At 39.3% G+C, this 18889-nt stretch overlaps 1 protein-coding gene and 1 pseudogene across 1 annotated transcript in view; both read left to right on the top strand.

Annotated features, from left to right (window-relative positions):
• Window positions 1-1278, top strand: part of GUCA1C (guanylate cyclase activator 1C) — a 31212-nt gene extending 29934 nt beyond the window's left edge. Inside the window, exon 4 of the mRNA XM_049628148.1 lies at window positions 1138-1278. Within this exon, the coding sequence (XP_049484105.1) occupies window positions 1138-1247 (110 nt within the window). The 3' untranslated portion in view covers window positions 1248-1278. The remainder of the gene's footprint in view (window positions 1-1137) is intronic.
• Window positions 1279-15818: 14540 nt separating this feature from the next.
• Window positions 15819-16112, top strand: LOC125922104 (60S ribosomal protein L37-like; annotated as a pseudogene).
• The last annotated feature ends 2777 nt before the right edge of the window (window positions 16113-18889 follow it).

Genomic DNA, 18889 nt, shown 5'->3' with positions numbered 1-18889 from the left:
TATATCTCTATGAAAAAAATTTTTTTAAAGAAATTCCATCTTTTCTCTCTTTTCCACACCAGTAACCTATATTGCTTTATTGGGGGAGCTGACATACAGGGAGGCCAGGAGCGGCCAATTGGACAGAGCAGCTGCTGCTGGCATCTATGTGCAGCAAGTTTTATATCCTAGCAACTCAACCCGGGAACTATCAGAGGCCCTTCTCCTTTCATGGACAGCACTTCCAAGGAAATCAAGGTCTGCCACCCAGACACTCTTTGTTATAAGGGAGACACTCCAGGTTGGCCAGCCTCAGAGCCCCTGACCTTGAACAGCAAACAACACTTTTCACTGCACGTTCTGCTTGATGGGAATGCAGAGGGAGGACAGGATCTCTATATTTCAAGATAGCGATTAACAGGGGCATGAGGGTTATGCTTGCATAAATTAGCTATCCAGCGTGTAACATTAAATTTATAATTATAGTCCAAATGAGTCAACAGAGAACCCCTCCCATCTCCCCCAAAATGTTGAAAAGTTGTCTTGTAGGGTGAGGGTAGGGGCAAAACAGGGTGGCCAGGGCACACAGTTCTATGGTGATGGTTTGATAACACTGGACTGACCAGCATGAGACTTTGGCTTATGCCGAAGTGATGAAATTAGGAACCAAAAATCTGAAAAGAAACCTGCTGACCAATAATTGTATGTGGAATGAATAAATGTTTACCCTTCCTCACAGCTGTGGACGGTCCCTGCAATTATTTCCTCAGAGAGAAGAATGTTGAAAACAGCCTTGCACACAGTCATTTCCTCCTGATCTTAGAAATCTGCAGTATCCATACTCCTATCACTTGGTCATATCTTCATGATTAAAGGTCAAATAATCAATACCGTGTAGAGACATATGCATGTATGTGAACATAGGTGCATCGCTGATGATTCTCAACTTAAAAATAGATTGTATTTGTCATCTTTATTTTCAATGGCAATCCTACCATTGAATGCTTTGCTATATAAGGATATTCGAAGACTTTAGAGTCTGGTCAAGGTGAAAAGATATCAGAAGAATATCAATAAAAATATCGGGGAATATATTGTATATACCAGTGATTGGTATGGACAAAGTCTCTTGTTAATTGTTCATTTATTATTTTCTAGGAGAACTGACTTTAGAAGAATTTATCAATGGCACGGAAGAAGATCAGGATCTTCTGGAGATTGTTTCCAAGAGCTTTGATTTTTTCCAGTGTACTGAAAATAATCTATAATGGGAATCAGCCAGACACAGAAGGGAGGTTTCCTTCAAACCTTGTGACAAGGCTGATCTAGGGAAGGTGGGAATAAAGTGGCTGGGAGAATGCCTTTTCTGACTTTCAGTGGAGGCAAAACTTCCAGTGGAGAAGAAATGAAATTCTCCCATGTACATGCTATTGATTTCATTATATTTGAATATATATTCAATTATATATTATAATTGGTATCAGCCTGTGAATATATCACTTAAGTCCCTTGGAGATGTCCATAAAGATTGTAGACGGAAGAATTGTTGCTTTTCTGTTTATACATTAGTACTCTCTCTGAAGGTTAGAACATGATGATTAGACTGAAGGATGGTCTCCATATCAGTTCAAAATAGAACTTGTGTACATTTCCTTCCACACCTAAATTAATCCGCCTCTTGAAATAGAACTGGATTATTTGGGCAGTGTCTCTATAGTTTAACATTCTTCTTAAACAGACTTTTGGCAAATGTGTTTGCTGCCTCTTGGCTCCTGTTGGATTTGTGTATTATAAATGACCAAGTTTGGTCTATGGAGAAACTTTTATTCTGCCCTTTTTTCTTATTCCTTACCCTGAATCCTATCTTGAATCAGTAATAATGCTCTGTTCCAAAAGAAAAGTCTTAAGCTATGTAGCAAAAGGAGAAAATTTCAGACTGGGCAATGAGAACGTTTCCACTGATTTGCTATAAATCTGGGTCCAGTTGTGCATGAAAATGCAATGCATCATCTGTAACTATTATGCCAGTTGGGGGTTTGATCAGAACAGCAGACAGCCAGGCTATGCAACAACAAGCACTTGACATTTTAAACGGTCCTGACATTATAGCTCTGACATTTCATTTTTTATATCCTTTCTAAAAAATGAAATGATGAATGAGATTTCTTGGTGGATTAGAACTTTTTAAGTTTTGGGTTCTATATCACAGGCCCATTGGTACATCTGTCAGTGCAAGACTTTCTCATGGAACCACAGTGGAGGCTGAAGACCAGATGTGAGCTGTCTTTTTTTCAAGACCTTCTTAACGATGCTTTCGTATTCAGATTTGAGTTAAAAACACACATCTAAAACAAGGACAGACTTGGATGTCCCTGTCTCAATGTTACAGGTGTGGATAAAAGTATCAATAGAGGTATAGATGAGACAATAGAGATGAAAAAGAAATGGAGGTAGAGAATTTATAGATGAATGTATAGACAAACAGGTAGATGAAGATAGTATAGATGGACATAGAAATATTCTGTGGTTTTCGAAAAGACTTTGAAGAGATTCACAACGAAGTGCACACTATAATATAAAATATGTTGAAAAAAAATTATTGTCGATAAAGTAAGAATTAGCCGTAATGACACAAAGTTCTACTCATGTGCCAAAAGTGGGCTAGCCGTTGGACTCTGAGCTTCCTGGCAATAGAAGTGAAAAGGGAAGCATCATTACAGTCTTGCCCCAGCAACAGTCCTACCCTAACAGTGGCAATTGATTGCATTTCCCCTTATCTTCCTTCCCCCTACCTAGTGTCCTTTCCACAGAAAACTGGGCCCCAGCTTTCCCTTCCAACCTTCTATGTTCTAATGACTCCAGCCTCTTCCCTTTATTCTTCCAACCTAGAAGGGTGGCTGCTTCCTGTCATTTCTGTGTCACTACTTCACTTTTTCAGTCCTCCAGTGTCTTTTCCACTAATCCCTTATATTCGTGCTGTTAAAATAATCAGTGTGATTTCTCTTTCCCTGACTGGATCTTGCCTGGTTCTGCACCCTGACTGAATGAAGGGTCAGTGTTCATTCAGGTGGACAACCCACCCCCTCCTTTCTTTGCAGGCACTGATACTTGCTCTAGAACTGTGCTGCGTGGGCTTATTTAATCCTAAAAGGCAGCGATTGGGGCTGTTATCCCCACTTCATGTCTGGCAGCTGAGACTCAAGGGGTTTAGCTTGCCCAGAGTTACTGCCTGGTAGTGTCCCTCTAGCGCCACCAATGGGCTGAACTTAACAGGGAAACAGCCAGCAATGTAGTGAGTAGGACACCAGCCTAGCATACAGAGTGAAATATGGAAGAATAAGTTGGAGCCAAGCGTGTATAGCTTGTCAGCGCATTTGTGACAGGTGGTGTGAGAGCCAAGTAGACACTTTAAGAACTCCTCACCAGCCACAGGTCCCATACTCAGGGCATCCAAGCTCTGCTCCGTCATAGGTCCCGCCTTGCACTTTATGCTTTGAACCCTGTGATCCTCATCTGGCTTCCCCAGACTTCAGTCACCCTGTTGCCTCTTACCTGGATCCTCCTCCACCTGTCACCCCCTTTGGAATCATGACTGGTCTGTCTAGTTTACCCAGGTTAGGTTTCAGTGTTTCCCTGGATGCTGCCTCTCAGATTTTGAATCTCTGTTCCATGCACTTTACCCGATGCTCATGCTATGTCCTCCCAAGTGGACCCCAGGGCTTAGGTGGAGAGATGACAGTGGTACCCCCTTCCCTTTCCAAGGCATAGCTTTATCTGTAAGAAGGGCAGGCAGGCCCACATAGCACACCTTTGTCAGCTTCTTAGGAAAAAGGGTTAGTGGGTACAGAGAATGTGAAGATAATAGTTGCTTGTCATATGAAAACAGATGATAAAATAGTATCTACTTTATAGTTTTGCTGAGGGCTGTGCTAAGAAGGGGGAAAGCCTGAAATTCAGGTACAAAGGAATTTAGGTTAATTCAAGGTTAGGTGAGATAGGAAAAAAGAAAAGAGCTCAAAAAAACAGAACCACTTCCTTTCCTTCAAGTCTCCATCTCTCAAGGTCAGTCTCCCCAAAGTCATGTTCCTTCTCCATGCTTTCGTCTGCAGCTTATCGTCATGAGCCTTGTCCAGGAAATAGTCCTAATCTACATACGAAGTCATGTTATTTTAACGAACTGAATATTTTAAACTAAATTTCTTCTTCCTTCAGATGATAAGCTTTAAGCAGAGCCTACTGCCCCATGATTTTTTTTTAATTGTGCAGATACTTTTTTTTTTGTATTTAATTAGAATTCCATGTGTTTCTCCCCAGTGATTTTATAGTAAAATTTCAAGTAAGGTATTTTATGACAAGTAGGGCCTAGTGTGTGAAGAACCTCAACAACTTTAGTTAATGTCTGAGACTCTCACTCCCATTTACCAAAGGGCAGTGGTCCAATCAGAATTATAACCATCTACTGCTCCTACAATGCCTTGATGCTTTGAAGGAAAGGCACTATTTTAAAAAGAGACAAAGATGGAAGGTATTAAAATATTTGATAATCTTGGGGCGCCTGGGTGGCGCAGTCGGTTAAGCGTCCGACTTCAGCCAGGTCACAATCTCGCGGTCCGTGAGTTCGAGCCCCGCATCAGGCTCTGGGCTGATGGCTCGGAGCCTGGAGCCTGTTTCCGATTCTGTGTCTCCCTCTCTCTCTGCCCCTCCCCCGTTCATGCTCTGTCTCTCTCTGTCCCAAAAATAAATAAAAAACGTTGAAAAAAAAAATTAAAAAAAAAAATAATAATAAAATATTTGATAATCTTAACCTTATGAAAAAGATTCCTCCCCCCCCCCCTTAAAAAGAGACTAAAATCATATTACATCTCTCTGTAGATTTGAAGATACATCAGGAAGAGGGCCTGCTTCTTTGGTCCAAAATCTTGAGACAAAAAAAGAAGAGAAAGTCGAAAAGAGATGAATGGCAGCTGGTCCAAGATAAGAACAAGCTCTAGTGTGATTTCTCTCCCTTCTCCTCATGTCAGTGGCTGGTGACCAGCTGCTGCTTCAATTAAGCCTTGGCTCTTTCTGGCAGGGACACAGAATATTCCACCTAGAGAAATGTCTGCTGACACAGAACTGCATGTAGATCACAAGGGTAGGTAGTGGGGGCAGGAGAACGGTTTAAGTGGGGCAAATACTTCTTTCATTTTTCTTTCCAAAATGGGTTGGCCCAAAGGTAATGGGGAAACAAATGAGAAAAATGTTTTGTTTAAAATTAAATATATGACTGAGAGGCAAATGAAGAGGCCTAAAGGAAGGGTTCCTGCATTAAGGAAACAACAGGAGTGCTGGAGATAGCCAGCCCGCTCTGCCTACCCCCCACCCCCATTTATATTAGAATAACCTTTAAACATGAAAATGAAATACAGAAGAGTCCTGACATTTAAAACCAAGCTAGGGCCTTATTCTGGCTGAAGAAATGTAAAATCATTAGAACTGTGTGGACAGGGAATAGCTTTTTTAATACTTAGAGTTTGTTTCTGGGGACAGCTGTAGGTAAGCAAAATTGGACATTCAAATTAAACCTGGGAATACCAAGTTTTATCGGCAGGATGACTGACATTGAGAAAAATATTCAGGGAGGCAGAATTGCTTGATGGAGAGACCATGAACTGAGACCACATGTGGATTCCTGGGACCTCCAACAAGCCATGTACCTCTCTAGGTCTTGGCCTCCACAGCTCTCCAAGGAGGGGACCAATCTCTGAGGTCCCTTTCACCTCTGTTTTTTTAATGATTCCACAAAACCTTCACAATGTGGGGAATAACACCTCAGTACCTCAAACAAGATTATTAGTTAGTTAGAAACAAAGGAAAGAATTGTTTGTATTGCTTGTATTTGATACAAATTGAATGAAGCTCAGATTTTTTTTTTTCTACTCATGGCCAGTGAGTTTCAGGTTGCTACCTATAGGCTCTATGTTGTCTCCTGTTGTTACTTGTTGTCCCTACCCCTTATTCTGAGTGGTTCTACCTTATTCTAGGTAGGCTAGTGATAGGCTGCCTACGCAGAAGTCACCTGAAAGTCTTTTTCAAAATAAAAAAAATGTATATTCCTGATGCCCCTGGTGATTCTAATGCATGACCCAGTATGAAAACCATAGCTGTTGTCATCTCCTCTATGAGAGACCCCTCTCTATGATCACTCTGAAAGGCCAGTATCCATCTATATCCTTTCTCCTAGCATTGACATTTTGAGTTCCTTACAGTTACACAGTCAGGCATGATTCATTTGTAAGATATAGCAAAAAGGTCACAGACTTGCATGCCTGCACACTAATTTAAATCCTGCCTCCAACACTCACTCACGGTGCTACCCTTGATAAATCATTTACTCGAGTAAGTCTGAGTTTCCACACGACATGACATGAGATAACACACGTGAGCACCCAGCACAGTGCCTGGCATGTTACATACTTAGTACATGTTTGTTCCTCTAACCTTTAAAATTCTTAAAGGTTTAGGTACATGGAGCTAAGGTTACTCCTTAGGGCCTAGTTTCCATTCTGACATAGAGGAAGGCTACATTCTTATCCCAGACACTTCACTCTCTCGGTGCTCAAGTCACGTTTAGTTGGCCCTTCTAATGAGGTCTGAGAAAACAATCATCTAAACTATTATCTCTGAATGGGTGAAATCGTTAAAGTGCCCACAGGGAATGGACTCTCAAACTGTCAGTTATACAGACCTTTAAGATTTTCCCCATGCTCTTAACATGACAATGAGCCCTTATCCATTTTCAGGCAAAAATCCTATAATTAGACTGTACCCTTGGTCTCTGCTCCAGCACATATGTTCATTCTTTCTGCTCAGAATCTTTACATTTCTATAACGTTTACACTTTTAATGAGCATTTTAAGAAATACAATGTAAAAACTATAATATAATATAGATAATATGTCATTAATGTAACCTAGAGATTATGATCATCATTTAATATATAGTATTTAGATCAATATATATGAGAATATCAAGTAAAAATATATCCAAGGGCACCTGGGTGGCTCAGTTGGTTGAACACCCAACTTCGGCTCAAGTCATGATTTCCCGGTTCATGGATTTGGGCCCCACATTGGGCTTACTACTGTCAGCTGGGAGCCGGCTTTGGATTTTCTGTCCCCCCTCTCTCTGCCCTTCCTCCGCTTGTGCATGTGCTCTCTCTCTCAAAAATAAGTAAACCTTAAATTGTGTGTATATATATATATATATACTCAAAATTGTGTGTATATATATATACTCAAATATATATATATAAATATAAATATATTTATATATAAAATATAAATATATTTATATACATATATATATATATATATTTTATACACACACACACACACACACACACACATATATCCAGAACTTGACTTCCTTCTCTACCAAATTACCACCCCCACACCACCAGGCTGCTCTAGGTTCCATTGTCTCTCACCTGGATGATTACAACAACCTCCTCACTAGTCTCCCTGCCTCCACACTTGTCCCTCTGCAATCTGTTCTCCATAGAGCAGCCAGGGGGATCCAACTAACGCATGAGGGCATCATGTCATTCCAAACCCCATGTGGAATGGTCTTCAGATTCTTACATAATCTGTCCCTCTCCTCTCCCTTTATCTTTCTCACTTCATCTGCTGCCACTTTCTTGCTGTTCTGTCTGCCTGGGATCTGTTGCTCAATTGTCACCTTCTCAGTGAGGTCTTCCCCACCACCTATTTAACATTGCAAATGTCCCTTCCCTCCACCCCCACACTCCCTAGGCTCCTTTTCTGCTTAAATTTATCCCATCATGCTATCATCTTCTAACCTGCTATGTTATTGCTTATTTGTGTATGCTTTGCCTCTCTCCATTAGAACACAAATTCCACAGGGCAAAGATTTTTGGCTGCTTGGTTTATTAACATACCTCCAGCACGTAAGACAGAGCTTGGCACACAGCAAAAACTCAACAAATATTTGCTGAATGAACAGAATTACAAAACTTGCCAATGATTATACATCTCAATAGTAATGGAGCCAACAGAGCTCTTCTTACTCTTTTGCAAGTCTTTCTTCCAGTCCATGTATCCCTTCATCATGTCATAAAAGTCATAATGGGAAAATCTTTTTTTTTATTATCCTTCAAATTAGTTTCCACAGGAACTCATATAATCCAACTGATGCTGCCATTTAAAAAATGCTTTTGAAATTGGCTTTTAAGCAGTTTCTTGATCACACGAGAAAATCATAATGTTATCATCATATTATCATCACAGCTGGCTGATGGTTTGTTTTTTGGTTTGTCCATTTTTTTAACATAAATGATATTTGTTTATCTATACCGTGGTTACTTGACTTGACTACAAATGGTTTCTGGTTCTTTTCAGAATTCAAAATATATTCTCAAAGAGTAGGATGATATGCCATCACTGAGAGCAAAATGGTTCTCAACATACTAATAAATACTTAAAAATCTAAAAACAAATAATAAAAACGAACAAAAAAAACCCCTATTGTATCAAAACTTAAAGGCAAACAATAAGTTGAATTTATTTGTACAAGTGTGCCAAAGGACTAACACTCTAAAATATAAAAGTTCGGATGAATTTACAAGAAAAACACTAAGACTCCAAAGATGGGGAAGTGATCAGGATAGAAAATTTGCAAAGGTTCAAGTACAACTGATTACTGATTAACAAACACCAGAAAGAATTTTCAGTCACAGCTAACAGGAAAAAAAAAAAGAAAAAAAAACCCCACAAATTAAAACAAAACCGAGAAACAATATCATATATCAAATTTAAATTTTCTTTCAAAACTCAGTCATAAGATGGTAATATTAGGGGAAGTGGAATAACAGATACAAGACAATTCTTTTATTTTTGTAACTTTTCTGCACATTTAAAATTAGTTTAAAAGATTAAAAAAAAAGAATAGATGCTTTGTTGTGTTTAATTGCTCTGTTTGTTTCTGCATGGATTCCATATTCCCGTCATTATTACAGCATTACAATAGTCTTGATAATTGGTATCTGCCTTCTTTGCAATTGTCTCAGCTATTCCTGACCCTCGACATTCCCATACGAAATGTAAAAACAGCTTGTTAATTTCTGCAAAATCACTGCTTGGATTTTCCACTAGAATTACAATGAATTTATAGGCCAGTTTGGGGGAGAATTAACCATGAAAAATAGGGTCTGTATCAATAACATATTGTGTATATATCTTCCTCCGTTAATGCTCCCCCAGCAACTCTCCCAGGTGCCGTATATCAGGCAAAGCTGGGCCTGATCAGAGCTTGGATCCCTCCAGATTTACTGTCTTGTCTGATGGGCATGCACACTATTTTCCCACTTGGAGTATTCCCTTCTGATAAAATTTTAATCTGGTGTGGAAAATAAAGCTTATCTTCCTGTCTTCTAAACCAAGTCCCATTTTAGCAGGTGTGTGTATCATAGTTTAGAGTAAATTGATGACTCTGCTTATACCAGTTTAGGAGTAGAGGATGTGGGTTAATACCAATGTAGTAAATAGCAGAAACCTAGCTCAAAATAGCTTAAGCTGAAAAGGCAATCTACTCTTCACATAAACATGCAGGCAGCTAAATACAGGGCTCAAAGGATGTTATCAGCTCTCTGGATCTCTTATCTCTGCTTGTCTCTATACATCCCCCAAACATTCCCTGAGGCTGGGATAGATGGCCACAAATTAATCTCTGCTAAATTATTCTTCTGATTCTCCATTCCAAAGAAAGAGGGTCTTTCTCTCCCCCCACCCCTTCTCCCCCTAGCACCCATATATCAAATCTAAGGGAAGATTGACTTTCTTCCTTGGGTCATTTCCTGAATCAGTCACTGTGGCCAGGTGGATGGCAGGGCTTGGCTAACCCTTTTTCAATTGGTGTATATTAAGGGACAGGCAGTGTGGGGTTGGTGGGGGGACCATCGTCAGTGTCATCTGAGTCTTGAGAATGGGTTCCCTACAGTGTGATTACTGGATCATAGGGTAGTTCTATTTTTAATTTTTTGAGGAACCGTCATATGGTCTTCCACAGTGGCTGCACCAGTTTGCATTCCTACCAATAATACACAAGTATTCCTTTTTCTCTACGTCCTAGCCAACACGTTGTTTCTTGAGTTTTTGATTTTAGCCATTCTGACAGGTATAAGGTGGTATCTCACTGTGGTTGTGATTTGCATTTCCCGAATTATGGGTGATGTTGAACATCTTTTCATGTGTCTGTTGGCTAGATATTTACCCAGAGAATATGAAAACACTAATTTGAAGGAATACACTCACCCCTATGTTTATTGCATCGTTGTTTACAATGGTCAAATTATGGAAGCAGCCCAAGTGTCTATCGATAGATGAATGGATAAAGAAGATGTGGTATAGGTGTGCGTGTGCATATATATATATATATATATATATATAATTCAGCCATAAGAAAGAATGAAAACTTGCCATTTGTAATAACATGGATGGATCTAGAAAGTATAATGTTAAGCAAAATTATGCCACTTGGAGAAAGACAGTTACCATGTCATTTAACTCATATGTGGACTTTAAGAAACAAAAGAAATGAACAAAGTAAAAAAAAGAGAGAGAGAGAGAGACAAACCTAGAAACAGACCCTTCCCTATAGAGAAAAAACAGATGGTTACCAGAGGTGAGGTGGGTGGGGGATGGATGAATAGGTGAAGGGAATTAAGAGTACACTTATTGTGAGCACTGAAAAATATATGGAGTTGTTGAATCACTATATTGTACATCAAAAACTAACATAACACTGTATGTTAACTACACTGAAAAAAAAAAAAAAGAATGGGTTCCATTTAGCAGAGAGGAGTTCTGTTTCCAGAAGGGAAGAAAAGCTGGATAGACAAGAATAACATGTCACTGAAGTTACAAAAGTACTGGGCCTTATTTCATCCACCTGTAGCAGCATCCAACTGTTTGTCCTTTAGACACCTAAGTGACAAAGTAAGATAAAACACCTTTTGGGGCACCGGGGTGGCTCAGTCGGTTAAGCATCTGACTTCGGTTCAGGTCATGAGCTCATGGCTTGTGGGTTCGAGCCCCGCCTCAGGCTTTGTGCTGACAGCTGAGTCTGGAGCCTGTTTCGGATTCTGTGTCTCCATCTGTCTCTTCCCCTTCCCTGCTCATGCTCTGTCTCTGTCTCTCTCATAGAAATAAATAAACATTAAAAAAATTTAAAAAAAGATAAAACACCTTTTATTTAGTATTACAGAAACAAAAAATTGCAGGATTTATGCAAACTTTAAGCACTGTCTGAAAAATAAGAAAAGTTTAAATATAGTCTAAAAACACTGTAGAAATTCTTTGCTATTTAGGATTTTAATCTGTAAGTGTTTAGGACCACTTCCATTGCAGATGTGATCCCCATAAGGCTTCAGCACGCACTTTCCCATTGCTGGCTGAAGAATGTACTCCTAGTGGGTTACCAATAACCACTGCTCTAGGTACTGGGCAGACCCTCAATTTCCTTTCATCACTTTGGTAACCACAACCAGGCTGCAAATTAGAATCTCCTGGGAAGCTGTTTAAAATTCCCACGCCCAGGCTGCAACCAAGGCCAGGTGAATTAAAATCTCTGGGACTGGGACACAGGCTTCAGTATTTTTAAAGCTCTCCAGGTGCTTCCAATGTGCAGCCAAGGTTAGCTGATTCAGGGGATGGACGGGCTGCATGCTGACTCCTACACAGGCCTTGCTTCACCACTGGGGTCTTGAAACAGAAAGAACTAAGATTTAATCATGACCTTACAGAAAACAGACAAGAAGGTAGCTCTGCCTGTGTTGGTTGTAGGCCACGAATTCCAAAGAAGTTCATGTACTAGATTGAATTATTTATGTTATTCATGGTATATTTTAAAAATATAAAAAAATTATAAAAATCTAGGTTTTTATCTTCTCTTGAAAGGTTGGAACATTGGGGAAATATTGGGCAACATTCGGTCAGCTGCTGTTGAATAGCAGCTGCCCCCTCTAGGCAAGAAATGCACTTTTTGGTTCGTCCTGGTTTTCACCACTCGGTTAATATGTGCAGAGTTCCACTAATCGAAACAATCTGCCTAGCCTTTCTGGGCATTTGAGTTTACAGCCGCTTCTAGGTGCTAAACATCCCTGCAACCTGGGCAAAAATAAGTCTCTTTCGAATATAGCCTAATTCATTAAATTGGGTCTCCATTGGGATAAAGGCTTTTGCAGTAAAAAAAGAAAAAAAAAAAAAGTATTAACAACTCATTAACAAATTGACAAGGTGTTTACTATCCTGACCTTTTCCCCTGCATGGAAATCTTTCAAGTGACTGTCAGAATAGGTCAGAGAAATGCTAGGTTCCATATAGATACAGAGATATGTTGATGCATATATACTTGTAGATGTAGATACAGATACATCGCCCCTTTAAGAAGTCTTCCCATGACTATCAAAGGGCCATAAAAGGGGCACACACAGATTTCAGGGTTTCTCTTCTCCACCAAGGAAAAATTAATACCTTGAAGGCGAATTGATTAAATTCACTGTAATTCTGCAACAACAAGTAATGGCACTTGTATAGGACATTCCAATTACAAAAGAACCTCTACACTTATCATCTATTTGATTATCATAGAAGCTATGTGAAGAAGACTTTATTATGACTTGTGATAGAATGACTTATAAAAAATAAATATTTAGCCATTCAGATGACCCAAATATATTTCTCAGATATATTTGGTCTTCATTCACAGTTCCTGAAAATGCTTCAGAGCCACAAAGGTGAAATGGAGGTCTTTCTATTAATAAAGGCAACTTTTAGATCCCACACAAGGCGGTGGGGAGCTCATTGCCAGGGGCATTAACCATATGATTAAACCATATGATTTTAGTCCCTCCCCCCACACACATCTGGGAGGGGAGGGGCTGGAGATTGAATCAGCCAATAGCCAGTGACTTAGTCAATCATGACTATTTAAGGAAGCCTCCATAAAAAAACCAGAAGGCAACGTTTAGGCCCTTTTAAGGAGACCTTCATGCTTGAGGAAACATAATTCTCCCACGTGCCACCAAGCTGGGCCCTAAGTTCCACCAGGACAGAGCTTCCTTTGTTTGAATGCTTACCCTGTGTATCTCTTCATCTGGCAGTTGAAACTGGTAAATGTAAGTTTTTCCCTGAGTTCTGGAGTGATTGTTGAAAACTCCCACCTGTTGTCAGTCAAGTAAAAAGCTGGGGTGGCTTGCAACTGGGATCTAAATGGGGGCGGGGTGGCCTTGTAGGAGGAAACCTGTGGAATCTGATGCTATCTTTAGCTAGATAGCATCAGAATTGAGTTGAATTTTGCATCTATTTGAGTTGCATTAATTTGAGTTGAATTATAAAATGCATCTATATGAAGGAGGAATGCTGAGAAAAGGGAAACTAAGCATAAGAACGATACTTTGGTATAAACTTGGAATAATAGTTATAACACAATTTTTTTTCAAGTTCCTGCCCTTCTTTGGACACTAATCCCTGTAATTAAAATTGTTCTCTCCATTTAGTTATTTGTAGGTTTATGGTTCTGCCATCTTCTAAGTTAGTCTTACCTACTGTTCTTGTATTCTCAGTCCATTTGGTGAAAAACTTAGTACCAGGTAGAGTGAGGGTTCCATTTTATTTGGCTTCCCCAAATAGCTCCAGCATCCCACATTCCACAACATGATTAAAGGCAATATGGTGTAGTAGAAATTACCTTGATTTGAAGTCAAAAGACTTCAGTTTTATTCCTAGCCCTGCCCCCTACCACGTGGCCTCAAAAGGGCAAAGTAAATAACAAATATGAAATTAGCAAAACCGATGAATGCAACTTTCTGTGGCCCCCTGGACATGCCTGTACTCCCGAAATACCAACCTCACCAAATATCCTCCTATTTTAGCTTTTGCAGCTTATTCCCATACTTCTTTCCCTAGCCCTTAACTGTAAGAGAATAAATATTAAGTACAGTAGAAGTATGCATCAGGGACCGACCAGGTGTGGACAAAGACGTGTGTATACCCGTTTTGGTGATGTGTTTTAGTTGAAACAGCCAGGCTCTGAGGCAGGACACAACTTGCCAATGGGCAGTGACTTCAAGTGACTACAGGTGATTTTTACAAGGAGTGCATTTAGGCTGTTCTGCTCCAGTGAGCAGTTCATCAGACTTGAGCTGCCGGTGAGAATTGGGCTATGACTTGGTGGAAACTTTGTATAAAATCAACAACATCCTTGCTGAATCCTGACACCTAGATGATGTTTACCAGGAGAATTCTTAAGTTGATTGGGCTGTATGTTTTTGTTGTTTATATTTTGAATTTCTACAGGTTTATATTTTGAATTTCTTTTGCTTCCAGTTAAGTGACTTAAGTAATTTTTCCTCTCCCAAGGGGAAGAGATTTTTTTTAATATTTATTTTTGGGAGAGCACAAGCAGGGGAGGGGCAGAGAGAGGGGGACAGAGGATCTGAAGCAGGCTCCACGCTGACAGCAGTGAGCCCAATGTGGGGCTTGACCTCATGAACCTTGAGATCGTGACCTGAAGCGAAGATGGACACTCAACCGACTGAGCCACCCAGTTGCCCCAAGAGATTCTTGTTTTAGATGTGAAAGTTCTGAGTTAGTACTTCCTGTCTCATATTGACTGGTATCACAAAAAGTGAATTCTACATAGAGGGCCACTACTACATGTTGCTGCAAACTCTAGGGAGTGCGTACCCGTGTATATAAAATGTGTGTACATATATATGACTCTTGGTCCACACTGTCAGGTGTGTAGGGAGTGTAACATCATTTTTCTGTAACTGAACTTGAATTCCATTTGAGATTGCCATTCTTCTGGTCATAGAAATGTAATCTCAATTTATGAGCTCTTTTCCATCCTCTTTTTCACCTGTCTAGAAACTCAATGGGTGCCAATGTAGAAGAGGATGGAATCCGGTGTGTATTGTCATATATCAACTTTACTTTTGTAGTGATCAGGGATAATCACCAAAATACATTAAAAATATCTAAAAATCAAAATGGCACAGGCACAAACAATCAAAATGGATATCTACGGTAATTAGTACAAGTGAACAGTCCATGCTGTTGACCTTGTCCTTCTGGTCTTCAACTGTTGGTTCACTCAAGTCACAGCTATGTCTTTTTATCCCTATAGAAAGGCATCTTCAAGTTTCTGTGCCACATCCAAGTGCTTCCTAGGAGCATTAAATATATTATACTATTTTCATCCCACTTTTGCCCACGGAAACTATGTTTTCTCTACTGCTCCTTAGGACATGGGGGAAAGTATGAACTTTGTATCTTCCTGGATTCTACTCCAGGCTGGATGTGGGGTGGGGATTGATGTCAGAAGGTGCACTCCTCTTGATTTCCACTTATTATAAAGGTTTAAGTTGTGTTTGGACCAGGTTAGAGTAGGGATCAGGTACCTGAAATGGTCAGAAAAATAGATAATTTTCAGAAATTTTAGCTTTCAGCTTTATTATTTTATATTAAATTAAATTTTCTCCTCATCAAAGATCTAAAGAATATTTAATAGGGGGCACTGTAGCCTGGCTTTTCGTATGCATTCCCAAATATTCCCCGAATTTTGTTTAGGACAAAATTTTTATGGTCTGAGTCCTTCAAGCATCTTTGTCTTGGTTTTTGACAATCAGGGGTCATTTTTCTACTACTGTTTTGTCATTTTGTACCCACTGAGACAACACATGTTGCCCATTAAAAAGGAGCATGTTCACAGAATAATGAAGAGTATCAGGAATAGGTGCCTTGTCTTCTCGCCTCTTTGGTCTCAGCCACAGAAACAAGATGACAAAGGGGACATCATCATTTGGAAAGTGTCACAGTAAGAAACACACATTGTGCTTCTGCTGTGACTCTAAGGCCCACCACCTTCAGAAGCAGGCCTGTGGAAAATGTGGCTGTCCTATCAAGTGGAAGAGAAAGTGTAACCAGAGCACCAAGGCTAAAAGATGAAATAGCACTGGGACTGGTTGAATGAGGCATCTAAAAGTTGTACACTGCAGATTCAGTCCTGGACTCCATGAAGGAACAACACATCAACCCAAGATGGCAGCAGTTGAGGCATCGAGTTCATCTTAAGGGTTTCAGCGATTAGTCACACAATAAATATTCTGGTTAAGATCGATAGATATAGATATCTATATCTATATATCGAGAATGGCAAACATACTGGCTACTGTGTATTTAACTATCCACCATATATGCTTCAGACATCTGATCTGTCAAGTCTATACATGGACATCTCAAGCACAAGAACAGTCTTTCTTCTTGAAAGCCCACCCAGTCTTTGGATCACAGTATTAGGAAATTATTTGTTATAATGGTCTGAAATTTGTCTCTATGTAACTTACCTAAGAATATTAAAGAGAATGGAAAACAACCAGTCACTTCTGTATTATCACTTCTCTCCAGGCCTTGCTTCAGATATTGTGTTTTGTTTACCACCTTATATCCCAAAGGCAAGAGCACACACCAGTATGTAGAAAGGAAAGTTGGTTTTTTGGAAACAGTGTTTTGTGTAGCTATTCTGCCATCCAAATTCCTGCTAAAATTCCTGATTAGCAGTCTGGGCAACTAGCTTTTGATCAGTATGCTTTATCTTCCAGGGAAAGGATTTCAAGCCCAGTGGCACATGTTGGAGAGAGGTAATACATTGGTCATTGGGATTGGAGACCCTCCCCAGGTCATTAACATAAGGCTCTGTGAGCTGTATGTTGTCCAAGGCTCAAGTCTCTTTCACACTGTACTTCCCCTGTGCTTTCACCACATTGGACATTTTGTCTTTTCAATTTCTCTTCACCCACCATGCTTCCTTGGGACATAGGCCTTTGCTCTGCTGAATGCACTCCTAGAAAAGATTTTTCTTCTCCTATATACCCAGTATTACCCTCCTTCAGATTTTAGCTCAAATGATATGTCCTTATGATATGTCCTTGGGAAACTTCCCCAAGTTCTTTAATGAAATCCTTTGTTTGTTTGTTTTTCTTTTTAGAGTCACTGATTTACACTTCTTTGTATGATTATTTACTTCCTTTATTCTCTCCCTATTTTTTTTAAAGTTTATTTATGTATTTTGAGAGTGGGAGAGGGAGGGAAGAGGGTGGGGCAGAGCAAGAGAGGGAGAGAGAGAGTCCCAAGCAGGCTCTACACTGTCAGCACAGAGCCTGATGCCAGGCTTGAACTCACAAACTATGAGATCATGACCTGAGCGAAAATCAAGAGTTGGACGCTTAATCAATTGAGCCACCCAAGCACCCCTACTCTCTCTTTATGGTCTATCATCCAGCTGGAACATGGTAGTCACTGCACAGATAGTTTTTGAATGAATGAATGAATGAATGAATGAATGAATGAATGAATAAATGAAAAGTCCATACCTGTATGTAAAGTTAGACCTGGGCCCATGTACTGGGTATGTCTTTCTCTACTCTCTCCTGCCTCTTTTCATCTCCATGTTTCCTTTTCCTCTTTAACTGCAGTGCCTGCTTCTAGCAAGCACTGGAATCAAATAAATGGTTAAATGTGTGTATTTTTTCCTTAAGGCCAGTTACAGGCTGTGGTGATGATGATTCTGTGACATCACCCAGACCTTGTCTAATGAGCAACAGGAATCTATGGAGAAATGCTGTTTCCCAGGGTTTGAATCAATGGTTGGAGCAGAGGCATTACAGAAAAAAAGATGGGGTGGGGTGGAAAAGAAAGAAATCCAGTGACAATTTTTCTCCAAATGTCATTTATATTGCTTTGCAATATTTACAATATATCTTGTCATTAATTCCACCAATTAAGGGAGGAAATGGCAGGATGTTCTCAAAAAGTTTATAATAACAAACTCTGCTCTTGTTCATACTTCAGATTAGATGTCATTTCAAATCCCTTAATTTACAACTTCCCTTCAGATACAGCCCACTAGATTACATAAAACCTTGCTGAAATACATCTTCGTTTTTCATGGAAATCAGATACGGTAATTTGAATATCGAAGGTAGGCTTAAACTGATTCTTGATTGTATTTTTATAAGTGGTGATATTTTCTCAGTATAATTTTGTTTTTACCACACACTTAGAAACCCTACTAAGAACTAATATCCAGGAAATATTTATTCTGATCAGTTGCCTCTTTAGAAAGGTATGATTCGATACTCACCTGGCACAATTTTAAATACTAATCTTGTTATATTGGTCACAAAAGTGAAACAAAAGAAAACAAATTTAAGCTTGAAAAATGATGGCAATTTGAATATGAACTGTTTGCTATAATTAAAGGTGATAAAGGTAAGAAGTAAGAAACGTTTATAGGAAGATGACTTTAAGTTTAAAACACAGGTTTATTTAAAAACAAAAATGAGGCAGAGACTTACGATGCAGACATGTTGTTTATGACAGCCCAATCTGTATTACCAAGAACCCACATACAAGTATGGATATGGAAAACTGTCTGCAAATAATTCAATTACACAAAGCAAATTGAAAAGGCATAAAATCACCATCTGAAGAATTTGGGCACTTTAATCTTTTTCTGGTACTGTTTATTTGGAGGAAAGTCTGTTTTGATGGGTTTCTATTTTTGTTAAGCAAAAAAAAAAAAAAAAATGAAACATAAAGAAGCAATGGCATTTTGTTCAGTGATAATTTGAGAAGGACACTGTTGAAAGCAAAACACTTTGATTTTGAAATATTGTTTCCATTATGTGGGTTTTTTCCTGAAGTAATCTGTAAAGACAGTTTGTGATCCAATCATGAATTCTAAGGACCTAAATGCACTGTTCCTCTTAAAAAAAAAAAAAAAAATCTACCCTCTAGTTCATTATGAGGTGAGTTAGGACAGGTGATCAAGGTTAAGACCAGAAGTAGGA

The sequence above is a fragment of the Panthera uncia genome, chromosome C2, assembly GCF_023721935.1.
Source record: "Panthera uncia isolate 11264 chromosome C2, Puncia_PCG_1.0, whole genome shotgun sequence".
In the NCBI taxonomy this organism is placed as follows: Eukaryota; Metazoa; Chordata; class Mammalia; order Carnivora; family Felidae; genus Panthera; species Panthera uncia.
This window is presented reverse-complemented; position numbering and strand designations above follow the sequence as displayed.